Source organism: Canis lupus, chromosome 10, assembly GCF_011100685.1.
Source record: "Canis lupus familiaris isolate Mischka breed German Shepherd chromosome 10, alternate assembly UU_Cfam_GSD_1.0, whole genome shotgun sequence".
Taxonomy (NCBI): Eukaryota; Metazoa; Chordata; class Mammalia; order Carnivora; family Canidae; genus Canis; species Canis lupus.
The window spans coordinates 46,298,511-46,324,338 of record NC_049231.1 but is presented as its reverse complement, the minus strand read 5'-3'; the positions used below and the strand labels follow the sequence as shown (position 1 = coordinate 46,324,338).

General features: G+C 53.6%; 2 protein-coding genes across 24 annotated transcripts in view; one reads left to right on the top strand and one right to left on the bottom strand.

The window, feature by feature from the left end:
• Positions 1–20,054, top strand: part of FER1L5 (fer-1 like family member 5) — a 58,685-nt gene extending 38,631 nt beyond the window's left edge. For 3 of the 20 annotated variants that reach the window (XM_038551118.1, XM_038551124.1, XM_038551123.1), the window contains 34 exons: positions 668–792; positions 1,655–1,755; positions 2,392–2,569; positions 2,647–2,802; positions 4,177–4,308; positions 5,509–5,672; positions 5,967–6,081; positions 6,984–7,086; positions 7,661–7,824; positions 7,907–8,080; positions 8,327–8,471; positions 8,594–8,671; positions 9,658–9,839; positions 10,235–10,396; positions 10,627–10,728; positions 11,700–11,846; positions 11,933–12,095; positions 12,244–12,269; positions 12,900–12,950; positions 13,082–13,183; positions 13,539–13,658; positions 14,180–14,341; positions 14,570–14,661; positions 15,037–15,207; positions 15,419–15,567; positions 15,769–15,908; positions 17,280–17,368; positions 17,614–17,703; positions 18,064–18,205; positions 18,399–18,498; positions 18,570–18,763; positions 18,938–19,047; positions 19,360–19,504; positions 19,620–20,054. In XM_038551118.1, coding sequence (XP_038407046.1) covers positions 668–792; positions 1,655–1,755; positions 2,392–2,569; positions 2,647–2,802; positions 4,177–4,308; positions 5,509–5,672; positions 5,967–6,081; positions 6,984–7,086; positions 7,661–7,824; positions 7,907–8,080; positions 8,327–8,471; positions 8,594–8,671; positions 9,658–9,839; positions 10,235–10,396; positions 10,627–10,728; positions 11,700–11,846; positions 11,933–12,095; positions 12,244–12,269; positions 12,900–12,950; positions 13,082–13,183; positions 13,539–13,658; positions 14,180–14,341; positions 14,570–14,661; positions 15,037–15,207; positions 15,419–15,567; positions 15,769–15,908; positions 17,280–17,368; positions 17,614–17,703; positions 18,064–18,205; positions 18,399–18,498; positions 18,570–18,763; positions 18,938–19,047; positions 19,360–19,504; positions 19,620–19,847 — 4,502 coding nt within the window. In that variant the 3' untranslated portion in view covers positions 19,848–20,054. Of the gene's footprint in view, positions 1–667; positions 793–1,654; positions 1,756–2,391; positions 2,570–2,646; positions 2,803–4,176; positions 4,309–5,508; positions 5,673–5,966; positions 6,082–6,983; positions 7,087–7,660; positions 7,825–7,906; positions 8,081–8,326; positions 8,472–8,593; positions 8,672–9,657; positions 9,840–10,234; positions 10,397–10,626; positions 10,729–11,699; positions 11,847–11,932; positions 12,096–12,243; positions 12,270–12,899; positions 12,951–13,081; positions 13,184–13,538; positions 13,659–14,179; positions 14,342–14,569; positions 14,662–15,036; positions 15,208–15,418; positions 15,568–15,768; positions 15,909–16,078; positions 16,458–17,169; positions 17,369–17,560; positions 17,704–18,042; positions 18,206–18,398; positions 18,499–18,569; positions 18,764–18,937; positions 19,048–19,279; positions 19,505–19,619 lie in introns of those variants that run through there. The other 17 variants (XM_038551120.1, XM_038551126.1, XM_038551125.1 and 14 more) reach the window with 17 other exon arrangements.
• A 1,013-nt stretch (positions 20,055–21,067) lies between these two features.
• LMAN2L (lectin, mannose binding 2 like) overlaps positions 21,068–25,828 on the bottom strand; it is a 30,278-nt gene continuing 25,517 nt past the window's right edge. For all 4 annotated transcript variants that reach the window (XM_038551149.1, XM_038551152.1, XM_038551150.1 and 1 more), the window contains 2 exons: positions 22,834–22,953; positions 21,068–22,505 (listed from right to left, as the gene is read on the bottom strand). In XM_038551149.1, the coding sequence (XP_038407077.1) occupies positions 22,363–22,505; positions 22,834–22,953 (263 nt within the window). In that variant the 3' untranslated portion in view covers positions 21,068–22,362. The remainder of the gene's footprint in view (positions 22,506–22,833; positions 22,954–25,828) is intronic.

Sequence of the window (25,828 nt, the reverse complement as noted above, 5' to 3'; positions counted from 1 at the left end):
TTTCCCTATATTGAGCCAGCAATACAACTCAGAACAATTTAAAAATGAATGTATATTTCATCTAGCTTCCCCCCTCATTTGAATAATGAATATGGCCAGGGAACCTAGTTTGCCAAGCCCATCATTGGCTTTTATCCAGCCTTGCTCTCCTGACCCTGTACCTCTGTACTGGCAGGCCCTTTATGTTAGATGTCTGACCACCCCAACCAAACCCTAGGTCTCCCCCTGAACCTAGAGCCCACTCCTCCTCTGCCTTACAGATCACCCAAAAGGGATACTCTACCTCAAGGCACGCCCTTTGCCTTGACATCTTACCTGAGGTTAAGGGCTTTGGAGCTAGATGCCTGCATTATGATCACCTGGCTGTGCCACCCCAGGCAAACTACTGCCCACCCGTGGCCTAGATTTTCCCATGTGTAAATTGAGGACTTTGAAAAGCTATGTGACACCTGAGCACAATGAATGCTCAGCAAGGCCAGCTATGTTCATCAAAGTGTATACATTCCCAATTGGCCACCAGTCCACCTTCTGGCGGGAGGGGTCCAATTCAGATTTATTAGCAGATGGCATCCTTGAGGAATGGAAAGGAAGGTCCTCTGAGGGGACACAGTAAGAAAAGACCTCCCACAGTCCCTCAGACATCCCCACACATGTGTGTGTGTCTCAGGGAACATCTACCATTATGTGCCCTGGTATAACAGCAAGCCAGTTGTGGCCGTGACCTCCTTCTGGGAGGACAGCAGCTTCCGCATGAACTGCCTCAACCTCCTCTACTTCACTCGGGACCGCCTGGTGAGTGGTACGGGAGGGTGAAGGGGTGGGTTCAGGCCACTGATTGGGAGGCTTGGGGAACTAAATCACCGTCCTAGGGAGCCAGTCACTCAGTTCACTCATGCATTCCACACCAGTGAAGACGCAGGTGTCAGGCAACTGCTAGACACTGAAGACCCAAAGCTGAACAAACACAGTGCCTAGCCTTACCATCTGGGAGGTTGGATATGCAAATAGCTACCATAGGGCACAGCTAGGGCTGGAAATATAGTACCCAGAGCTATGGGGGTGGTGAGGTTGGGGATGGGGGAGGGGAGATGAAGAGAGGATAATCAGAGGAGATGTTTCAAAAGGAGGTGACATTTGGGCAGAGTCTTAATGAATGAGTTTGCTGGGGGCATGGTGCGGTTGCAGAGAAGGGAAAAATTGGCAAAGCCATGATGAAGTGATGTTCCAGGACAGTGAGGGCCTGGGAGTGATGTAGAAATAAAGCCAAAGAAACTGGAAGAGGTCAGATCACAAAAGATCTTAGACATCTGTTAAGGACGGGAAGTCACTGAACGTTTTCAAGCAGGAGAGCCACCTGGTGCCTCCACCTTAGATATGACTTTTTTGCATAGAAGGGAAGCCCCAGGTCAAGACTCTGTACTCCTTACAGTCCTGGCCTCTCCTAGTTCCTTCCTGCCACTTAATTCTGTCGGGTAGTGGAGAGAGTGCATGGGGATCCTAGCCTTGCAAGGGCATGTGAGAGCTTTGGACTGACATCCTCAGGTTACCCAAAAGGCCCCTAGGTCCTGACTGAAAATATCTCGGGCCAGTCAACCCTGTAACCTCTCCCAGGTGAACCCCCACACTCACTGGCTGTTTCTCTCCTGCCGGGCAGAAAGCCAATCTGGACACCCTGAAGTCCATAAGGAATCCAAGGGACCCCGCTCTGCTCCCCCAGTGGGAGAAGCTGCTGAAGGAGCTGGTGGAGGACTGCAAGTAGGAGAGGGGCATGTGGTCCCAGGCCGGGGCTGAGCTAGGCTCACATGGGGTTGGGGTGCAGACAGAACAACCCCAACCCCCACTTCCTCAAGAAAGGAGCTCCACTCCAATTTCTCCCCAGCTTGAAGCCCAAACCACAGAGCTGCTTCTCCTCCCCCGATGAGGCCCTCCGGAAACTGGCCCTGACCTCCCCACCTTGCCCTGGCTGTCCCTACACCCATGCCTGCTGCTCCACCAAAGCAAGCCTCTCCCTGTCATCCTGACAAGCCCTGCACATCCTGGCCCGCAGCTTTTCCCCAGCTGCTGCTCCTGTCCACAGTGACCTCCAGAGGGCTCGGCCTGTGCTGGAAGTTTCATCTTAAGGCCTCTCCCAGCCCCACAGCCCCCAGGGTTTGGTTGGCCCCTGTCTCACAGCTCTCACCCACCTCCGAAGGAGCTCCTTGAACACAGGCCTGGCACACTGCATGGGGCTGGAGGGTGGGAGGGGAAGGGGGAGAACCCAGGGGCCAGGCCATCAGGGGCAGGCAGGACCTCAAGTCTAGGAAGCGCACACTGGCCACAAGGCAAGGCGGGAGGTCATGTGAGGTGAGGCGGAGAGAGGTCCAGCGCCCTCCCTCCCGATCCTGGCCACAGACACCCTCTGCCCTGCATGACCGATAAGCTCAAAGCCACTGACCTGGACAAGAAGAGGTGGCAGCTCCGCAGCCGCCTCCTGCAGGAACTGGCCCAAAAGGCCAAGCAAGTTAAGCCCAGGAACATGGTGGCCACCGTGGAGGACTGGCTGTACCGCCTCAATGCGGTGCTCCCCGAGGTGGGCACTGGACACGCTGGCGGGGGAGGGGGACTCACAGCCAGCCACGCAGGCCTGACGCCCTCCCGCCTCGGCAGCCCCAGATGACCCTCCCAGATGTGATGATCTGGCTGATGTCCAAGGAGCAGCGAGTGGCCTACGCACAGGTCCCAGCTCACAGCATCCTGTTCTCCCCGACAGGGGCTCTGCACTCGGGCAGGTTCTGTGGGAAGATACAGACACTCCTCCTGCAGGTGGGGAAGCTGGGAGTCCTTGGGCCAACCCACTCCTCAGGAGGAAAGGGCCCAGAAAGCCCCCAAGGGAGAAACCTTGAGCTCTTGGGGCAGCCCCCATGAGTCTCCCCAAGGGCATGCCCACTTCACCTCTCCTGGGTCCTTTAGCAGGTGAAGTGGGGTTGAAGCAGTCTCCAGAGGAAGGCCCATCATCATGTAGTACATGCCAAGTCCACATCCCTCATAAATGTTCCTCAAATTCATCTCTTTCATCACCCTTACACCACACTCGGTCCAGTTCCTTGTCATCTCTCCCCTGGACCAGGATTGGGTACTTCCCAAAATATTTAATGCCTACAAGGCTTGGGCACCAGCCCCTCATATCAAACACAGGCCATAAATAAGGCTGGTTGACCAGCACCCCTGCCTTAATGACAGCTCCTCCTTCCAGCCTTCCCCCCTTCCTCCTTCCAACTCCCCTGATGACAACTCCTTCCAGCCTTCCCCCCTTCCTCCTTCCAACACCCCTGATGACAACAACTCCTTCCAGCCTTCCCCGCTTCCTCCTTCCAGCACCCCTGATGACAACAACTCTTTCCAGCCTTCCCCCCCCTTCCTCCTTCCAGCACCCCTGATGACAGCCCTCCTTCCAGCCTTCCTCCCCTTCCTCCTTCCAGCATGTAGGGAATACTCCCTTGCTCTTAGAGATGTCCTTGGCTCCCCATTGCCTCCTGGAGAATGCTGAACCTCCCTGGCCTGGCCCCAGCCCCTTTTCATTGCAGTAGCCTTCTCAGGGCCACATACTCTCAATAGCCAGGCCACTGTGGGCTTCCCCACCCCCAAACCTGCCTGCCCTGGGCCCTTCCCACCATTGTGAAGGCCCCTCCCATACCCATCAGAGTCTTTCTCATCCTGCGAGAACCACTAAGACTTGACTCCTGGCTGTACCACTCACTGGTCTGTGTGATCTCAGACCAACCAACCTCCAGGCCTCCATCTGCTCCTCTATAAAACGAGTGTGGCGAAAATGATGCTTTCCCCACCGTAGAGGTGTGTGAGGATCAGAGCATACCCTGCACTTTCAACACTTGCCTTGTCAATGTCACCACCATCACCACTCCTTCTTGGAGCTTTCCCTGGCTCCCTGGGTGGCACTGTCCTCCCACAAACCCCCACCAGCCTCTCCGTCATGCATGGGGTCACAGGTATAACCATTTGCATATCATCTCCCTCTGGAAGGCAGGAACTCTGCACTGTTCACTTTAAGCCCCAGCACCCAGCTCAGTGTGATGCTCCAAGGGCTCATTGTGAAGGAGCAGGTGTGTGCCCCCCTCACTCCCGCCCCTGCTCCTGGGGCACATGCACCCCTGTGGGGTTGACCTGCCTCTGATTTAGTACCCAGAGGGTGAAGGACAGAAGGACACACTGCCGGCCCACCTCCGCGTCTGCATGTGGCTCGGCAACGTCACGGACAGCAAGGATCTGCAGCTGCTCCGCCAAGGCGAAGTTGTTGTGTACGCAGAGACGGTGAGCAGTGGCCCAGTGGGGCAGGGGAGGGTCCAGCTGCCATTGCCCAGCACCAGAGGTGGAGAAAAATGTCACCAGCAGAATCTGAGGATTATGAAATGGGCTCTGATAAAGGGAGGTAGCAGAGCCTGGAGCAGCCTCACATGGCGTTCCCTTGTTGACAAGCCATAGGCCTGTGATGATGCAAGGGGCAGCTGAGTGGTCCCCAGGGCCAGTCACTCTCCCTGATGGAGGTTCCCTGGGAGCTGCTCCCAGTTACTTCAAGGCGTGGGAGGTGAGCCAGGCTCCAACTGGCAGGGGTCTCCTCTGTCACCAACACGGTGGCCTAGGACCCCTGCGGGCCCCTAGGGTGGCCTGGGTCCTCCAGGCCAGTCGGGTGGTTCTGGGGAGGGAGGGGCCTGGAAATGAGGCATCTTTCCAGAGAACCAGAGACGCAGGGGGTAGGTGAGCAGCTGGTCAGAGACCCCTCTAGGATCAGAGGAGGGCAAGATGAGCCTTGCTCCCCAGGGGACGATACGGCTCAGGAGAAGGCTATGAAAGCAGAGGGAAAGAAGTTTAAGAAGTTTCAGCTTTTTAATTTTCTGAGTCAAAAACACATTTTTGTGGTTCCGAAGTTGCATGCTGTGAATGGATATATTAAAACATGCATAATCAGCCCCGACGTAGGGCTGGGAGATGAGGTGACTGGGGATTTAGGATGAGGTGCAGGCAGCAGGGGCTGCATGTCCAGCAGGGGGACGAGGTAGGGAAGACTCAGAGGCAGCAAAGATGTGGCAAATGGTGGAGCAGCACTGGGTTCCCCGGGTGAGGAGCAAGGCTAACCACCCACACTGCGGGGGCCCCCACCCAGGTTCTAACACAGGCACCTGCCCGCTCCACCCTTCAGTGGCTGAGCACCCTCGAGCAGAGCTGACCTTTGAGCCTCGGTCTCCCTGCCTGTGAAATGGGACTCTGAGGATCACAGAGGACAGTTCATGTAAAAGCCTGGGCATGGGCCTGGCCTGAGGTGAGAGTTGGACGAGCAGTGTCCTCCTGTGCCAACCGAGTGCCACTGAGGGGAAGTGCTGCCTGTCATAAGCTCCTGGCCCCTTCTTACCTAACACATTTCTAAGAGGTGCCTGTAGCCCAGAGTATGGGGCCCAAGGGGGGCCTGATGTCCCCTGTGAGCTGGGGAGGCACTGACAGCTGCCCCTCCCCCAGTACGAGAACCAGGCCAAGTATAAAGACCAATGGGGACAACAGGGCCTGTACCGCTGCCCCAACTTCTCGGACGTCATGGGGCACAAGGCCCTCCCCAAGGAGGATTTCCACGTACCCCAAGGATGGCACTGGCAGGGGAAGTGGACAGTGGAGCCTCAGAGGAGGTAAGGCCAGGGTGCCCCTGGATATGCAGCAGTGGGGTGGGCAGCACCGGGAGAGCCAGTTGGCCACAGCCTGGGGAGGTGGGCACCCAGCCACTGTCACCTGCACCCAAGGGCTGGGGTGCACAAGACAAAGGTCCCTGCCCACCACCCTGCCCTGGGTGCCAAGCCCCACTGCCCAGCCTTGCCCAGAGCAGGTGGGGCTGCAGGGTAGGGGAACACTGGCCCAGCAGAAGAGGACCCAAGAGCCTGGAAGTTCAGAGGGATGTGCTGGAAATGGGGTCTTGCTGCCCCTAGACTCCTCCTGAACATCGACATCAACAAGAGCCAGGTGCTGGAGGAGGTGTATGAGAACCAGTGGCGAGACACCGCGGGGGCCTGGGTGCCGGCAGCCATCCCCAACACGGACGTGGTGAGCGGAGCTGACGCTGCCTCGGGGGATGTGGGGAGACAAACAGTGCACCCAGGTGGGCACCTCAGAAGCTGGGCTGCCCCGAGTGGAACGAGCACTGGACCAAAGGTTACCATTTGAGCCTTGCTCCCCACATGCTGTGCAGGACCCTGGGTGCACACTGATGGGGTTTGTATCCCAAGGCGGCTGGTGAGAGACCTTCAAGGAGACTGTAAGGACGTAGAGGGGCAGTATTTCCCTCCCAAGCTTCTTTCAAAGGTAGTTCTTACCCAGAAGGAGAGACTCTGTCTGGGGCTAGTTAGCCTAAGCCCACACCATCCGATAGAACTTTCTGTGATGATGGAAATGTTGTATGTCTGCACTGTCCATCTGTTGAGTGGCTATTGAGTACTTGATATGTGGTACTTTGGGGAGTGAGGAACTGAATTCAGGACTTTGTTTCATTTTAATCAGTTTATACCTAAGTGGCCCTAGGCTGGTGGCTGCTGCGTGGGACATGCGGGTCGAACCCATCTCATGCGCACACGTGCACTACCCTCCACTCCACTCCCCTCCCCGACAAGGACAGAGCCAGCTTGGGCAGGCCGCAGCGTCCAGCTGAGCTGTCACACTATTCCCCTTTCACAGTCACTGGGATGGGTGTTTCCTATTTATGGTACTGATTTTGATTTTCCATTCACAGTGACTATACCAAATTTCCTTTTACAAATACGTTTACCATTCGAAAAGGCAAGTCAGTAAAAGCCAGCTGAGTGAATAGGTGGGGGCACCAGAAGTAGCAAGCACTGTCGGGGGTGGGGGGGCACCGTGAGGGCAGGTAGATGAGCAAATGTGCGGGAGAGTGAGTGAAGGTGGCCTCCCGGCTCAGGTGCCCCCGGCCTGCCCTGTCTGTCCCCCCTCAGAATGGAGACCCTGTGGAAGCCAGGGAGAACTTCAAGTGCCCCCAAGGCTGGCACGTTAAGGAAAACTGGGTCGTGGAGCTGAACCATGCTGTGGACGATGAAGGTCAATCCTCTGGTCGTATGGGCTGAGGGAAGGAGGCCCTGGAGCTGCCAGGGACTGACACTTCCCACAGCCTCAAAGCAACCAAGGCCTCGGGGGGATGGGCCTGAATTTCTGGGGGGCCCCCCAGCCTCAGGATCACCACCCTTTCTATAGACTTGGGCCCTAGTTTTCAGACAGGGTAGGTTGTAAGCACCTCCTGAGCACTTTCTAGAAAGGGGAAATGGTTATGGAGCCTGGGTTCACCTGAGGTAGTAGCTCCAGGGAAGGAGTGATGGGCTGGAAGTCAGAAGACCTGAGCTCAGACCTCGACACTGCTACATATGGGCTGTGTGACCTTGTGCGGGTCACAAGACGTCTCTGAGCCCCATCTTCCTCATTAGTAAAATGGGCAGTTGGGCCCAAGCGACCCTGGTGACCACACCATCCTTTCCACACCTCAGGGCCCGAGACAGCTGCACATGAGGGAAAGCATTTCCCCTTTAGCCTGCCTTCTGGGGCCCATTTCTCAGGCCTGTCCACACCTCCCAGCCCCTGGGCACCCGGGCACCCACAGGCCATGGCCCTGCCTCTGCAGGCTGGGAGTACGGAGTAGGGATCGAGCCATCAGGCCTACCCCAGGTCTGGAACTCAGTGGAGAAGACCTACTACTCCTGCCGCCGCCGGCGCTGGGTGCGTCTGCGCTGTCGGAACCATGGGAAGCTGAGCCTGGAGCAGGAGACCCTCTCCTTCCTGCAGCTGGTGAGAGGGCCACCCGGGCAGGGTCCCCACCGCCAACACTGTGCCATGATGGGAGGGTGACATTCTGCTCCCCTCCCTGCAGCACCACCCCAGCCAGGCAGAGGAGGAGGAGGGCTGGGAGTATGGCACCTTTGGCTCCAAGTTCCACCTGAACCCTCAGCCCCAGAGCCGTTTCCGCCGCCGTTGCTGGCGCCGCAGGCTGGCCCTGAACAGGGACAAGGGCATTGCACCCATATTCCTCCTGGAGGGATCCATGGTAAAGCCTCAGTGGTCTAGGTGACTCCTCTCTGCAATCCCACCTCCCAGAGCCAGGGCCCAGCCTGGGTGTGGCAGATAGTGGGAGACACCCCAGGTCAGGGCACTGATGGCTGGTGGCGGGGGGGAGGAGGGGAGTGTGTGCCCCAGATCCACACCCTCGGGCTGTAAGGGAAGGGTAATCTAGGTGCACTCTAGGAGACAAGCCAAGCACCCAAGAGCCTCAGGGAGAATGTCCTGGGCACAGAGTTTGGATCTGAAAGAGCAGGCTAGGAAGGAAGAGAACAGGAGGCTGACACAGGGTCCAGACAAAACGATCAGGAGCTACTGGAGGCCTGCCCCAGAGGACATCCACCCATATGACCTACCCTTCATCTACTGCATCTTCAACAGTAAGCATCTGAGAGTCTGCTTCGGTGGTCCGAGACCCTGCATCTGAGGACAAGCAGTGGGGAGGGGGGATGGCTTGCGGACCCTGGGGGCAGGTGACAGATGTGGCTTCTCTCTTACCCAGGGCCCCACTACTACCAACTTTTCTGCTACATCTACCAGGCCCGGAACATAATGTCCTACCAGTTCCAGACATCCCAGGGTAGGCAACAGGCATCCCTTTTCCCCCATGCCCTTGGGGGTCCCATGATATGGCCACCCAGCAGCATAAAAAATATGAGCCTTGCTCCCCACACGCTGTGCCCCCACCCCCCCGACAGTGCTTGCTACTTCTGGTGCCCCCACCTATTCACTCAGCTGGCTTTTACTGACTTGCCTTTTCGAATGGTGAAGAAAGGGGGTGACAAACATGCAGATCCCTCTCCCCAGCAAATATACAAAGAAGGAATATACGACGGGACTGCTCTTGAGATGTGTCCCTGACACTGTGGAAACCAGAAAGTGGAGTTGGGGAGGCTTTACCCTGGCAGGACCACTTAGCTAAATCTTGATGAGGGAAGAGGATTTTTCTGGCAGAGTACTGATGAGACAGGAAGACAAAAGAAAGGGGGACATGATTTGGGACTGAATGTCCCTTGTGTCAGAAGATGAGGTGTGGGGAGGATGTGTGGCGATTTCCAGCCCTGTGCATGAGGACCCAGGGAAGGTTTCAGGAGAGTCATGTGCTATGCACACGGCTGTCCTATGTAGCACTGTTTGTAAGGAGCAGGTTGCCAGATGAGGGCCTGAGCCCGGGCAGTGGGTATCTGCCGGGAGCTGTGTCCATTGGGCATCAGCGTCCACATTGAGAAGGCCACATGATGTCTCCTGACACCACAGCCACTCACTGATGCTGTGGAAGGGCAGCCACAGGTGGTTGTTCCTTAGAACTCCTCCAGAGGAGCCGTGGGGCCCTCCATCCCTGCAACACCCAGATCTCAACCCCGTGGTGTAAGACCGATGTGGATGGAACCACATGGCTCTGCAGCTTGCACTGAGGTGGCCTTCTGGACAGCTGGCAGTGGCCGTGGCTGCCCTGCCTGGGCTTCCCTGGATATCTGGTCCAGTGGTGGCAGCTGCCAGAAAGGAGTGCCTCGCCTGACAGCTCGGTGGCAGGACTCCCTCCTCTCCTTCTACCCCTGCCCCCAGTGCTCTTCATTCGGCTGGTCTTCTTGAACTATAGCCAGTGCACCCAAGCCCTTAGGAGCTCTGCAGCCCCCACATGGGCCCAGACACTCATTTTCCAGCACCTCCTTCTGTATGAGGACCCTGAGGACACCAAAGCCAGCCCACCACTCGTGGTGTTGGAACTGTGGCAGCAGGACTCCCAGGTAGGGTGGGCTGGACTGGGCAAAGTTGCTGAGTTTTTTTTTGTTTTGTTTTGTTTTTTTGTTTATGATAGTCAGAGAGAGAGAGAGAGAGGCAGAGACATAGGCAGAGGGAGAAGCAGGCTCCATGCACCGGGAGCCTGATGTGGGATTCGATCCCAGGTCTCCAGGATCGCGCCCTGGGCCAAAGGCAGGCACCAAACCGCTGTGCCACCCAGGGATCCCTGAGTTTTTTATTTTAGAGGAGAATATCCAGAAAGTGCTCCAGTGGGGTCTGATTGACAGCATCCCGTCAACAGAAATGTTAGCTCTTATCCAAGAGTTGTCAGCCTCCCAGGGGAGGAGCCAGAACCTTCCAGCTTGGCCTCCACATCTGGCAAACTTCCCCTTCCCTGCAGGGAAAGGAGACCTTGTGGGGCCGGAGCATGTGGTCCCCGGTGGTCTGGCTGGATGTCCAGAACCGAATCCTGCCTCCTCTGAGGTGGCACCCCCTTGTAAAACTGCCAGGGGAGGAAGAGTGCGAGATCCTGGTGTCCTGTGAGCTGATCCTCGAGACTGAGGTACTGGGAGGGAGAGCCTGGCTGGTTCGGGGGGGGGGGGGGGGCAGGGGGCGTGCTTGGTACCCCCCACCCTGCCCTACTCCCCTGCCTCAAGTCCCCACAACCAGCAGTCAACTCCACCCCCTCAGGGAAGGCCTGGAGCCCTGCTAGGGACTTGGTTTGGGGGTGGGGAATAGTGGATGAGCCCACTAGCACCTCATGCTCCCTGCTCTCCCACCTTACCCCTTCAGAGTCTCAAAGAGAGGCCACCAATCTTAAGTGTTCCCTGGAAGAACGGAGTCTACACACTCCCCAAGAGCATCCAGCCCACACTAAAGAAAATGGCTGTTGAGGTGATGAGGGTGTAGGGCAGGGAGGGCCGGCACCCCTCAGAGTGGTCGGGTACCGTGGGGCCCTCTCTGCGGACTCTCCTTGGGGCCTCCTGACTACCTGATCCAAAGCTCCGACCCCAAGAAGAGACTGAGAAGACAGAGGGAGACAGGAGAGACGTGAAGAGCAGAAGCTCTGAATAGAGAGAGTATCTTACAGGGTCTTCCTGCAGGCCTCTGTGGGGGGTTGTAGACAGGGGGCTTTAGCAGTCATTCTCATTTGAGCCCCTCGTGGTCCTCTGCAGTAGGGACCACTTTTCAGACAAGAAAACTGAGGCTCTGAGAGACAAGCTAGCCCACGCACACAGGTGACACAGGGGTAAGTGGCAGAACCAGAATCTGGGCCTGGCCCTGCCTGACTCCAAATGCCAGGATGTTTCTCACCTACCTTTTGACAGTAGCCACATGGGAACCTTTGTGCTCTGCCACAAATCTGGCAAAAAGCAAAAGATGGTCAGGCCCTCCTAGCCCTGGAGAGGCCCCCCCGAGATCAGGCAACCTCAGTCTGGTCCCTGAAGAGGCCATTTCCTGGGGTGCCATGGAGTTCTCTGGGACCCAAGTCAGCAATGAGCTAGATGGCAAAAGGGAAGCCCGAGAAACCTAGGGCACTCCCTACTTCTTGGAGGCAGCCAGCCTCGGGAACTCCCTCCTGAGGCCTGCAGGCCAGACAAAGCAGCAGGGGAGGAAAGGCAATACCTCACAGCCCACCCAGGAGGCCAGGGAAGGATCGTAGCCAGAGGGCACGTCTTCATGGGGGGTCTTGAGGACAAGCATGGATTCCTCACAGGACAGGAGACCTGGGTTAGCTCATTTCCTGGCCCTGGGTGCTCCATGAGTTGCCATCACTCCCAGGACAGCCCCCTCTCTCTGGCCAGGGCCCCATTACAGACCCCTGGCCTGCCCCTGGGCCAACTGCTCCTTCTCTGTTCTGGCAGATTCTGACCTGGGGCCTTCGGAACATGAAACGGGTGCGTTCCCCTCAGCTCCTGGTAGAATGCTTGGAAGAGTCCCTGCAGACGGAGCCCATCAGGGACTTCCAGACCAACCCTAACTTCACCCAGTCGGTGCTCTTCCTCACTCTGGTAAGGCAGCCTTGGGCAGAGCAGGAGCTGGGGCGGCCCTTCCCTCCTGGGAGGCCTCACGCTCCGGCCTCTCCTTGGGGCTGCAGTTCATGCCTATGGAGGATGTCTACGCGCCATCCCTCACATTGAAGGTGGTAGATAATCAGGACTTCGGCCGACAGACTGTGGTGGGTCAGGCCAACATCAACTCCCTCCAGCCCTACTTCTGTGACCCCTGGGCTGACGACTACGTGCCTCCACAGCTTCCAAGTACGGCCCCTCCTCCCCGCCCTGCCCAGGCCTCACCTTCAAGCTGGCACCAGTAGTGGGGGTGGCCCTGGCTGCCCTGCAGGCTCCTGTCCCTCCTCCTCACTCCTCTCCCTCTGCTGAGATTCATGATTTTTCTTTCTCCACACAGTGCTGTCTGTGAAAAAGTACCAGAAGGTGAGTAAAGGCTCAAGGTCCCACCTTCTCACACACCATTCACAGGGGATGCCCCTGGTCCCTAAGGAGGGGCGGGGACGAAACCGCATACACGAGAACGCTAAAGCCATGACTCTCCACCTGGACCGCACATGAGCACTGTCTGGGAGTTTAGAGAAATCCTGATGGCCAGGCCCCTGACCAATTCCATCAGGATTGCTGGGGAAAGACCCGATCATTCACAGTGTTGCCAAGCCCCCACCCCTCTCCAGTGATTCCAATGTTTCCAAGGTTCAGAACTACCCCTTGAGAGCACTTGTCATACTTGAATGCATGGGAGTCTCAGGGACACTTTGAGCAAAAGCAGGTTCTGATCTAGTAGATCTGGGGTAGGGCCTGGGGTTCTGTATTTCTGAGCCCTTCCAGAGTTCCATCTGCAGCTGTTGGCAATGAATATAAGAACTAAGCTGACCCTCCTTCTGATTCCTAATCCCATGTGCGAATCCCTGAATTGAAGGGGCTCTGTTTAGAGTAAGGGAGCCAGGAAAGGAAGCCCTGCCCTCCACTCACTTTCTCCTCGGAGGTCAGAGATGGTGAGCAAGCTAGGTAGGCACACCACACCTCACCCTGCTCTCCCACTTTCGTTTTTAGCTCCTGGATTATCTCTATGAAAAGTTCTGGTTAAGTCCCAGCAAAACCCAGGTGATATAGGCTCAGCCCCAGGGAACAAAGAACAACTCCGGGTAGCTCAGGGAGGTGGGGGGCAGATGATCCTGGGCAGAGGAAGGCTACTGTGACTGCTCCCTGAGGTTCCAGAATGACTTCCCTATCAGGATGAATACCATCATGAAGTGGACTGGTGGAGCAAGCTGTTCTGGGCCACAGGAGATGTTAAGTCCTTGCAGTACAAGTACAAAGACTACCATACCCTGAAGGTTTGGAGGCCTCCAGGAGGGGAGATCGCTGAGAGACACAATGAAATCTGCTGGGAGAAACCCGCAAACCTTGCCCTGATGCCTCTAGAAACTACCAGGGTGGGGGTGGGGGTGGGGGTGGACAATAGTCTCCTCCTTGTCTCCCCAAGCCTCCACCAGACATGCCCTTTTGGGAACCAGAGCTGCCCCATCCATAGCAGGCAATGCCAACCCTGGGGCCACCAACTGAACGGACGCTTCCCAGCAAGACCTGGGAATGGGTGGTCCCTTAACCCCTGATGGCAGGAACAGTCCCCCCTGGCTGAGCCCAGCCCTGCTCTCCCCACCGGCCTGGGTCCCATACACCCTTCTGCAGGTGTACGACTGTGAGCTGGAGGCTGTGCCTGCCTTCAAAGGCCTGCAGGACTTCTGCGAGACCTTCAAACTCTATCAGGAAGAGCCCAAGTTGGACAGCCCTGTGGTAGGGGAGTTCAAGGTGGGTGTTCACCCCAGCTGAGCTGCCCCAGTCTCCCCAGCCCCTGCTGTACTCAGAAGACTCTAGTAAAAGCCCTGGTTCTCTATGCTAGTTGTGAGATTGGGTGGGGAGGGCTTGAAAAACAGTTTGGAGAGCAGGTAACCAGAGGCTGACTGATGTGGGGGTTCAGACAGACCTCCTCCCCTTACACGGGATGGGCAGGGGGCTTCTCACTCCGGCTCGGCCTGCACTGGTCTCCCAAGTCCCAAGAGCCTTCGAGAGCAAGTTCCAGCCTGAAGGAATGGATGGGGGTAGAATGGGAGTCTGAATCAGCAGAAACTGGAAACTCACCTAACCGCTGCGGTTGTTTGCCCAACACCCCTCCCAAACACGGCTGTCCCCGCAGAGCATCTCTATGGCACCCACCTCGCCCATCCACCGTACAGCCCAGTCTCTCCTGAGTTTGGACCTGGGGCACCCCCTGGAGGGCTTCGCAGAGCTGGGCCCGCACCGCCAACACCTTCCCTCCCCAACACACACAGGGCCTTTTCCGTGTCTACCCCTTTCCTGAGGATCCAAAAGTCCCCAAGCCCCCCCGCCAGTTCTTGGTTTGGCGTGAAAAAGAGGACTTCCCTCAAGAGTGCTTGGTGCGGGTGTACATGGTCCGAGCCATCAACCTGCAGCCCCAAGATTCCAATGGCCTGGTAATGCACAGCCCCAAGCCCGTGGTGCTTGTTGTCTCCAGGCCTGCCCAGTCCAGGTGCCTCCCACGCTTTGCCATAAACCCCAGGGTCCTGGAGCTCCAGGCTACAGATACCCAGACAGCTAACCTCCCACAGGCTCCCTCTGATGCTCCGCCCCCACCCTCCCCGACCAACCTGGACTGACTTTCCATTTCCTGTCACATTTCCCTCACTATGACCCAACCTCAGTGCGACCCTTATGTGATCCTGAAACTGGGACAGACAAAGATGGGCAACCGGGACAAGTACCATCCCAACACTCTGGACCCCATCTTTGGCATGTGAGCTGCCCCAGCTTCACCTGACCCCACCCCTCCACACCCTCCCACACTGTGCTAGGAGTAAGCCCCAGAAGGCGAAGAATTCTTGCATTTCTTTCTAAGCTCGGAGTTCCTAGCATGGGCTCTCACACTCTCCGTGCTCAACAGATGGAAGGGTGGTCAGTTCTACATTCCCTCTCAAATGCTTTGCCTGGGAAAGGGGCTCAGGGCTGTACAACCCAAGCCTGTCAAGAGCTATTCCTAGCCACGACGGGGGGATAGTCCTTGGCAGTCGACTGCCACCCCAGGTTGTGCTCTCCATATTCACCATGACCACACAAGGGGCCAAGAAGCTGGCCAGTCTCTGTAGTCTCCAACACCCTCACCAACCCCTAGCATGTTTGAACTGAGCTGCATCATCCCGCTGGAGAAGGACCTAGAGATCCAGCTCTATGACTTTGACCTGTTCTCACCTGATGATAAGATTGGAACCACAGTCATTGACCTCGAAAACCGACTCCTGTCTGGCTTTGGAGCCCGTTGTGGGCTCTCCAAATCCTACTGCCAGTGAGTGGAACTGAGGCTGGGCAAGAGAGTAGGGGAGAGGTGAAGGAGGGAGCCCTAGCTCTCTTGGGGGCAGGCTCACATCCTGGGCTGGTGAGCCAGGACCCGAACCTGGCTCCATTCATGCCCGCACCACTGTTTATCCTGCAGCTCAAGGCAGAATGTTGTCCAGGATGCAAACCTTCTCACCTTTTCCTCTCCCTTAATTCCACAGGTCAGGGCCCTTTAGATGGCGGGATCAGATGACCCCAAGCTTCCTTTTGGAACGCCATGCCAAACAGAAAGGGCTGCCTCCGCCTCTGTTCAGTCCTGAGGAGGACACTGTTTTTTACAATGGGAAAAACTTCAAATTGCAAAGCTTTGGTGAGAAGTACAGCACACTGCGGGAAGGTGCAGATCCAGGCCTCTGAAACCAGAGGCCACGTGCCTCATTTTGCCCTTTCCTCCTATAGAGAGCTACCATGTTCACTCTCCAGGCAGGGTGTAGGGAAGAGGGTGTGCCTGCCTGGGAGATGGGAAGGCTAATGACATTGTGATCCCCTCTTTCCACCTCCTTCCAACTAGAGCCCACACCCCCTACTCTTCATTATTTGGGTCCTAAGAAAGAACGCCTTGCACTGTACCTCCTGCACACGCAGGGGCTGGTACCTGAGCATGTGGAGACCCGTACGCTGTACAGCGACAGCCAGCCAGGCATCGACCAGGTAGGAGACTGGAGGGACGAGGTCAGGCTTAGATAAGGGAGCCCAACCAGCCAGGACATAGCCCATGATGTGAGGGGAAGGGGAGGCCAAGCATTCACAGACACCCATGCACAGAAAACAAGCATGTTCTGCACATGTTCAAAGTGAGAGGGTTCAATGATGTCACTTAGAAAGAAGAAAGTCAGAGCTGGAAAAGTCATCTACGAGAAGCCCAGGCCTCGCATCAGTTGGTGGAAGCGCTGAGACGCCCTACCAGCCAGCGCCAACTGCCTTAGTGCCTCCTGGGGGAGGGCCGGGAGGAAGCACCCAGAGTCAGATGTGCAGACATTACAACCCTGTTTGGCCTGTTAATTGCAGGCTATGTTTTCTCCACACCAAGGAACCCCAAACAGAAGGAATAAAAATCCCCGCAAACACCCTAATTATCTACCCTCCAGCCACCAGAATGGCTCTTCTCATTCTCCAAATCTCTTAACTTGATACCACATTCCAGACACTAAGTTCTCTGCTGAGCACTTTTTAAACCATTCTCATTAGACCTGTTTTCTATTTAAGAAAACAGGAGTCGGGCAGCCTGGGTGGCTCAGTGGTTTAGCGCCTGCCTTCGGCCCAGGGCGTGATCCTGGAGACCTGGGATCGAGTCCCACGTCAGGCTTCCTGCATGGAGCCTGCTTCTCCCTCTGCCTGTGTCTCTGCCTCTCTTTCTCTCTGTGTCTCTCATGAATAAATAAAATCTTTAAAAGAAAAAGCAAAGAAAACGGGTCAACTTCAAAAGAATAAAATGAGGTCAGTTTGAAAGAATATGTCTACCTTCCAGTGTTGATAGTTGTATTCTTTTATTTTTTTTTCTCTTCCTTTTTCTTGCCATTTTCATCCTTTCTTAGACCTCTGCGCCTGGTGGGCAACTTAATATCCATGGGATAGGGTTCCACAACACGACATAGGACAGCTTGGGCATTTGGACTGATCACCTAGTTTGCTCTTACTCGGGGCCACTAAGCTGGTTAATAAGTGAAGCCCCAACCCCACTGTGGAGCCTGTCCAGAGAGGCTGTCTAGCATAGCCTGCTAAATGGGATTAACCCTCCAGATCCCATGGCCATCAGTCTTGAAGTAGCCTTCATGCACTGCCAACCCTACTCTGCACTCTTCTTCCAGCCAAAACTAAAGAAAAAAAAAAAAAAAGGAAGCTGGTGGGTGGCTGCCAGACTTCCTGTCTGAAGTCCACTTCACCTCACCAATACCCCCTTCCAACCCTCCAGTGGTGGGGGACCCAGCCTCAAGAGACATCAGGACCTGGGACCAGGCTCCCAGGCCGGCATGCTGAGAACAGTGTCACAACTCCCAGCCAGCTAATCCATCTCCGCTCTAGGGAAAGGTGCAAATGTGGGTGGACATCTTCCCCAAGAAGCTTGGGCCTCCTGGCCCCCCCGTCAACATCAGGCCCCGAAAGCCTAGAAGGTGAGTGACCCGGCAAGCCCATCCCTGCACTCTACCAGGCATGGAACACAGGTGTGCTCACACACTAGGGTGCAGTGGTTCTTTCCTTCTCCCGGGAATCCAGGAAGCGTCCTTCCTCTCCATCCCCCTAAATCTGGCATACCTTATGGGCTTGGAGGGCAGCCCCCCAGCCCTCTCTCTTCTTGCACCAAGGCTGCAGCTGGGGAGGTATTCCTCAGCAAAGCCTCAGAGTACAGTGGCTACAGGTATGAGCTGCGCTGCATTATCTGGAAGACTGCCCAAGTGGACCTGAGGAGAACTTTAACCTCTGGGATAAGCGACATCTATGTCAAAGGGTGAGGAAGAGGGGAGCCTGCGTGGCTCAGTGGTTGAGCGTCTGTCTTCAGCTCAGGCCGTGATCCTGGGGTCCCAGGATCGAGTTCCACATTGGGCTCCCTGCAGGGAGCCTGCTTCTCCCTCTGCCTGTGTCTCTGCCTCTCTCTCATGAATAAAATCTTTAAAAAAAAAAAGGGGGGGGGGAGGGTAAGGAGAGGGCAGGGCTCCAGCAGCATTCCCTCAGTATCCCCCAGTTGTGTAGTCCCCTTGCCTCCAACCTACCCCCCACTATCCTGAGGTGACATCTCTCCACTTCCACCCATGCCTGGTGTCTATGGAATGATACACACAAACTCCAGGTGAAAGGACTTTGGCCCTAGGTGGATGGTCGGGCTCGAGAAAGACATGCAGAAGACAGATATCCATTACTACTCACTGACCGGGGAGAGCACCTTCAACTGGAGGTTCATCTTCAGCATGGACTACCTGGCAGCCGAGCACATGTGTGTCCAGAGCCAGAAGGTGACAGGGCTGGGAGGGTTGCACTCCCCCTCCCTCGAACTGCAAGTTGCACCAGAACCCTTGGAACATAGCCTTGGGCAGAAAGCTGCCTCCTTAACAGCCCATCATCACTGCTGGGTGGTGGGCTCATAAGGTGGCCAAGGGAAACCTCAAAGGAGACAGGCCAGTAATATGTTCTTCTGCCATCCTCCAGGAATACATATGGAGCCTGGACCCCACGGTGATAAAGTTCCCAGCGCGGCTCATCATCCAGATTTGGGACAATAATGTGTTCTCCACTGATGACTTCCTAGGTGAGACCCGACACAGGGCCCGTGACCACAGGCCGGGGAGCTCCTTGCTGATGGCATTTCTTTGGGCTCAGGGGTCCTGGAGCTGGATCTGTTTGACATGCCCCTCCCGGCCCGGCACGCCAGCAAGTGCTCCATCAGGATGATGGAGACTGACTCCAAGTGGCCCTACTTCCTTCAGTATAAGCACTTCTCCCTCTTTAAGAAGAAGACTGTAACAGGCTGGTGGCCTTCCCAGGTCCTCGATGGTGGCAAATGGCGCATGTCGGTAGGAGCTAGGGAGGGTATCTGTTGCATATAGGACTGCAGTGCCACATAACTTGGCTCTAACAGATTTCTGGGGACTTTAGCTAAATCTTTTTTTCCTTCCTGGACCCTGGGAAGGGGCTTTGGGACACCTGCTGTAATGAACTCAGCCTCCCACCACCTATGGTGCTTCTAGGGTAAAGTGAAGATGACGCTGGAGATCCTGTCAGAGAAGGAAGCCTTAATCAGGCCAGCAGGGCGAGGCCAATCGGAACCCAACCAATACCCTACACTTCATCCTCCCCTGTAAGAGTCCTGTGGGATGAGGGGACCAAATCTTTCTTCCCCATTCACAAGGCTGAGCTACTGGGCCCAGCAATTTGTATAGGGTGTGACTGGTGGGCCTACAAGTGGAGAAGGGTACTAACTTCCCAGCACCCCACCTCAGTGCTCAGTTACAACGAGGAGAGAACAGCCTGGGTGAAGGGGGCGGGGAGGGGAGAACACACGAGTAAGCAGAAGTTGCTTTTTGAAAAAGCAAGCTCTCTGCTGTGCATCACTTGACCTGAAAGTTCCCTCTGCCCTCCATCCTCCGACATCTCCTCTGCTCATGGATAGACGCCCCAACACCATGTTCCTGCTTCGGTCACCTATTACAATCTTCTGCCGCATTTTCTGGAAACGCTACCACTTCAAAATCATAATCGCTATAATCATACTTTTTTTAGCACTTATGCTGTTCAACTTTATCTATTCAACACCGGTGAGTGACAGCCTTGGGGACAGGGACAAAGGCATTCACTAGCTGGTCTTAGGAGGACTCTGAAGAGACAGCCTCAACTGGCTATCTCAGGCTAACTCTCACCTGTTCTCTCTAGAACTACTTGGCCATGAGCTGGATCAAACCTAAACTTCGGCTGAACGCTCCCATTAAAATATCCACCAATATCATCAATCAACCAAACCTCAGCAATGTCCACTCTCCCATCCTCACCAGCCAGCATTTGAACCTAAATCCTACAATAGACCATGAGTTGAAACACCTCCAGGGACCTATGAATCACCTACAAGACATTTTTCCAGAACTTCCAGCCCCACGAGACTAATTGGTCCACATCTGCCTGGCTTTTCTCCTGCTTATTATTGGCCCTTCCCTTGCGCTTCCTACCAGTTCTCATTTTTAGCTTCTAGGGCATATACAAGGGACTTCTGAGACATATGCAATGAGGGGTATATTCTGCTCAGAAACCACTTCAACAGGAAGGACAGAGTTGTCATTTTCCCACTGAAATAAACAAGTTTTGTCACAGAGAGCCACTTTGTAATTTAGGGGGTTGAAGAAAACATGAAAGGCAAGACTCATGAGGCCAGGGAGCAACGTCATCTTTATACAGCACCTCTAGACGTCGGGGTCTCTTCCTCTCTAAGAGGCTCTGAAGTCAAAGGGAAACCAAGGGAAAGGGAGACTGTGAGGAGCGAGATGGCTCGTGTGGGGTAAGCAGCTTGCCAAGGCCACTGCTCTGATCCCTACCGTGCATGTTCAAAAGAGCCACGCCAACAGACCAGACCTCTCCCTCCTCTCGGGCACGCCTGGGATTACAGGGCTCAGAACAGCATTTGGTCCCATTCACAGTGGGAAATATTTGTTTCTAAGAACAAAAAGCAAGAGCTGGGGCAGACCCTACCATGCTAGGTTAGACGGTTTCCACATATTTCTCAAAGGCTGGCCTCCAGGCTGAGTAGGGACTGCACTTATGTCTTCCCTGTCCTCTTTAAAAAGCCTCAGGAAGCCCATGGGCTGGAATCATATAGAACTTAAATTCAATCATCACACACATACCCTCTCCCACGATGAGCCCCCTTCCTTCTGGAGCACTGCCTGGCCCATCTCAAGAGCCCACTTAGGTCCTCCCACCACAAGGGTCTAGCCAATCTCCCCCTTTACTCAAAAAAGACAAAACAGCCACTTGCTTTCTCAGTTCTAAGTGGTCCTAAGGCCAAGCTCCAGGTCAACATTTTGTACTCCGATACCCTGGAGCTGCTCTGCTCTTGTGGGGAAGGTCTTAGGAGGATCCGTTTTATTCACACCTGCAAGACAGCACTACAACCTAAGATGCTCACTTAAGCATGTGGGAGGGACAGAAGAAACCCCAACACAATGGAAACTTATACCCAACCAAGGTGATCTCCTTTCCTTTTGGGCCAAGCTGAGGGCTTTCCTAACCCAGGAGAAGGCAGAGCAAGGGTTGACAAGTTGGGGGCTCAGTAAGGAGGCCTAGACCTTCCCCAAAACTACACCCAGAAGGAAGGACACTGAGTTAGAAGCTCATGTTTGGTTTCCATCAGCCATTTTAAGAATTTCCCTTAGGCTACAGAAGTACATGGCTAGGAGAGCTCAGCGCTTCAGACCCCCCAGGGAGATTGGCCTATTGGCCAATTTAATCACAGGGCAGACAGGTGAGCAGCACATGACCCCTTGTCAGATAAGGCAGTGGAATAAGGATTGACCCACAGAGGAGGACACTCTGTTACTCAATGACAATGAACTCTTCCAGGCACAGATGACGAAGGTCCATTGCTCCCAGATTTGCAACAGGAGAATAGCAACTGCTTCTTATCCATTAGAAGCCAAGATTCCTCTTTAGGGAGTATCCAAAAGCTTCCTTAGGTTTTGAACACTCTGAGATTCCAAAAATCATGATAAAGACAAAACACGCAGTTAGGCAGGCTCCAGAGTCTAGAAACATCTCCACATGGTCAGCTCACATGGCAAACGGTGCTTCTGGTGTGGACACGTGGAGCTGGTCAATTTCATGGTTACTCCCATTGTATCCATGAAGTCTTACAAGCTTCTCTTGCACACCAACTTTCAGCCAAACTTGACTGAGAGCCTAAAGGAACCAACTGAGAAGGTCACAAACAAACCAACAGAAGCCAGATTCATGCTAAACATCAGCTAGAGCAGTGAGCCAAAGCAAACAGCCCTCTCCCTGTGGCCACCTAAGGAAGGTCAGTGAAACTTAAGTTTGTTCTGCAGCCCCAGCCTCCAAAAGAGAGGCATCCAGATGTCTCTTCCAGCTCAGGCTGCATGTGGAGAGAGCAATGAATGGAGGGAGAAGGCAACACAGGGGAGAAGTGTCCACCCAGATTTCCAATGAAAATTCTTCAGGTGGACGGAGGCCTGGGTAAAAAGCAAAAACCCAATGAATGGCTGCCTGGAAGGTATGAGGCGTTATCAGTGTTATGTTCTCTGCAGATTTAAAAATGAAGTACAAGGGTCCTCTGAGTCCAACAACAAGGCAGCCTGAGCAATTAAATTCTCTTCTGTGATTTTGGCATCAGAACCGTATATATATCCTCTCCATCCCTCTTCGCTCCCAAGTGGAAGGACTGCAGGGAAAGGCACATCACAGCAGCACTGCCCTGGGGTAGGTGGGCTTCCTGAACCAGTTAGATGTCCCCATCGGTAACCATGGCAATGCAGCATCCCTGCATTCAAAGCTCCAGTGAGAGAACAGAGTCCCTGACCAGCTGCTGGAGACTGCAGGAGGCCTGCCCGGCTCTGCACTCAGGCCAGAGCCTGCTCATGGTGACAGGCAGAGGTGGCAGCAGCAGGAGGGCTCAGTAGAAACGCTTTCGGCTCTGTTCTTGCCATTTGTTGTAGAGTATGATACCAATGACGATGGCAAATACGGAAAACACCAGCGAGAAGAAGACAATGAGGAAGAGGGCCAGGCCACTCAGGGGCGGCAATGGGGCGGTCACTAGGGACACAAGAGAGAAGCAAGTCAATCAGGGAGCCCACCCACGTGGGAAAGTATCAAGTCTCCAGTTTCTGACACTCATTTCTGGGAGCCAGAGAGCAGAGAGACACTCCCTTTCCAGGTGCCTCAATTTAAAAACTGAGCAGCCCTACTCATCTGTAACATGGAGACAAGTGGAATGGCAAAAGCGCGTGCTCCAAGTTCTTCAGAGGAAGAACACAGAAAGGAGATGGCCCTGTGATCTGTGGGTGCAAGCCACCTCAGACCACCCAGGCATAGTAACCTCCTCTCCAACCACAGGACCATTTCCCAGGAACCCTGCACTCACCCTCAGGCAGCTTCATGTTGTCCACCGAGGGCAGGAACACATCTCGATGCAGCTTCTCCTCTTCCGGGGTTCTCTCCACCGTAAGCTCAAACAACTTCAGGGAAATGACATCGTGATTATCTACAGGAAAACACGAGGACCCAAGCCACCTCAAAAAGAGGTATTTTGGGAGTATATGGGTTCAAACATCTGATCTACAGCCAACTAGGAGTGACTTTGGGTTTTTTAGAAATTTACTGTATTTTTTAAGTAATCTCTTCATCCAACGTGAGGCTCAAACTCAAGATCCTGAAATCAAGAGTTGGGTGCTCTACTGACTGAGCCAGCCATGTGCCCCACTAGCAGTGACTGAAAAAAAGTAACTGAAACCTCTATTTTCTCTCATCTAAAAATAAGAACAAGGAATAGGGAATATTGTAGATTACTCAGGATTTAAAGTTTTTTTTTATCAACAAGCATGCAATACCTATATAGCTTAAAAAAGAGACATAATACAAGAATTAAAGACCATATCATATGTAAAACCCAGTAGCATAGCAAAGGAAAACACAGCACTACAGCCTCCCTTCTGTGCAGACGACACACACAAGATAGGAAAGGGCCTTATGCCAGCTGATTAATGGGCCATGAGCAGGGCATAGCTATTGGAATGGCACACACTTCCATTCTAGACTAATTTTCTGCAGCTTCTTTTAACTGTGACCCTGAATCTCACTATTCCTAGAGGAAGAATCAAGGAATTAGGGACTCATTTTTTTTTCTTTTTATTTTTTTAAGATTTTGTTTATTTGAGAGAGAGAAAGCGTACACAAGTGGGGGGAGGGGCAGAGAGAAATAGACTCCCCGCTGAACAGGGAGCTCAATGCAGGGCTCCATCCCAGGACTGAGATCAGGACCTAAGCCCAAGTCAGCCGCTTAACCAACTGAACCACCCAGATACCCCTTTTTTCTCTTTTTAAGTGTCATTCTATCTCATAGGTTCAAACATATTCGATATATTTCAATACACTGAACTTGTACATTTACAGCATTTACAGATGCTTAACACGACCCATCTTTCTCCAGTAGGAACCTATTCAAGTTGGCTCCTGAGTCCTTTTACATGAACCCAGAAGTGATTATCTTCCTTGCTTTCCTGGGAAATTCCCAGCTTGTCCATTTCCTACCTCAGAACTGACATCAGCCATTTCCCCACGAAGCTCTTGTTTCTTTCAGCAGGAACTGGTATGAAGAGACCACAAATCAGGGATCCCTGGGTGGCTCAGCGGTTTAGCGCCTGCCTTTGGCCCAGGGCATCGAGTCCCACAAAGGGCTCCCTGCATGGAGCCTACTTCTCTCTCTGCCTATGTTTCTGCCTCTCTCTCTGCGCCTCTCATGAATAAATAAATAAAATCTTTTTTTTTTTAAGATTTTATTTATTTATTCATGATATATATATATATATATCCCCTATATTTAGGGATCCCCTAAATAAATAAAATCTTAACAACAACAACAAAAAAAGATGGGAATCCTTGGGTGGCTCAGCGGTTTAGCACCTGCCTTCAGCTCAGGGTGTGATCCTGGAGTCCCGGGATCAAGTCCCATGTCGGGTTCCCTGTGTGGAGCCTGCTTCTCCCTCTGCCTATGTCTCTACGTGTCTCTCTCTCTCTCTCTCTCTCATGAATAAATAAATAAAATCTTTAAAGAAAAAAAAAAAAGAGAGAGACCACAAATCTGAATACTAGGGTTGCTCATGGCTGGTTATTGGTGACTGGATTTCTTGCCATTTTTTTTTTCATTTTAACATATATTTTATTTAACCCCGTATATTAAAGAACCCCATTTCAACATGCAAATGACATAAAAATTATGGATGACATTTTATGTTCTAAGTCTTTGAAGTCTGGTATGTATTCTAGATTTATAGTACACATCACTTTGGAATGGCCATATTTCAAGTGTCCAATAGCAACCTGTATAACTAATCACTACCATATCAGACAGTGTGGATCCAGATCATTCTTCTAGTTGACTTCTAAGACCTAGATTAGGCCCAAAGGAAATTCTTTTTTTTTTTTTTTTTTCCAAAGGAAATTCTGATCCTCGTAGTACAAGAGAAACATTTGCACAGGGCCCACTCTGCCCTTTCTGCTCCCAGTGGAACTCCACTTTGGGGTAGTAATTTGGGGACCCCTCAACTGTTCATTCTCCAAACTCCTTCCCAACTTGTGTCTTCATAGCACACTTTGTCTTGACTTCTGGCAGAAGAAGAGAGAAACCATATCATGTTCCCACTTTTTTCTTCCTCATACCTAGATAGACATCCTTTGAACCAATAAATGTAGAATTTTTATATATGGGGAAAATCAATCAATTACGTCTCACATACTAGGATTATTCCAATTGCAACCTCTGTATGGCTCCAGGAGTGGTGCACCAGAAGCCCTGGTGCACCACTTCTCTGTGAATCTCTCCATTCTGCCCTCTTCTGTGATCTTCATCCTCCAACAAGTGGCAAGATGGTTGCCCCGACTCCAGGTGAATGACCCTCACTTCCTTCCCAAAGAAGGAAGAGCACCATTTCTATTATTAGGATGGCATCTACAGCTGCTAAGACTCTTAGAACCTTTAGCAGAATCCCAGATAGAAAAAAAACTAGCTTCGCCTTCAATTAGAAAAATATTTTTGCTATCAAGATTGAATTTAAGCCATGGGACAAGATAAAAAGCCAAGCAACGTTCCTCACAATTGTAGGGGCATCAAAGAATGGGAGAACCAGAATGTGTCCTCAGCCATTTTCAACAATCCACTGCATAACATTAAGAAGTTGTCAACAGGGAAGCCCGGGTGGCTCAGCGGTTTAGTGCCCTGCCTTCAGCCCAGGGTGTGATCCTAGAGTCCCGGGATCGAGTCCCACATCGGGCTCCCTGCATGGAGCCTGCTTCTCCCTCTGCCTGTGTCTCTGCCTCTCTCTCTCTCTCTCTCTGTGTGTGTCTCTCATGAATAAATAAAT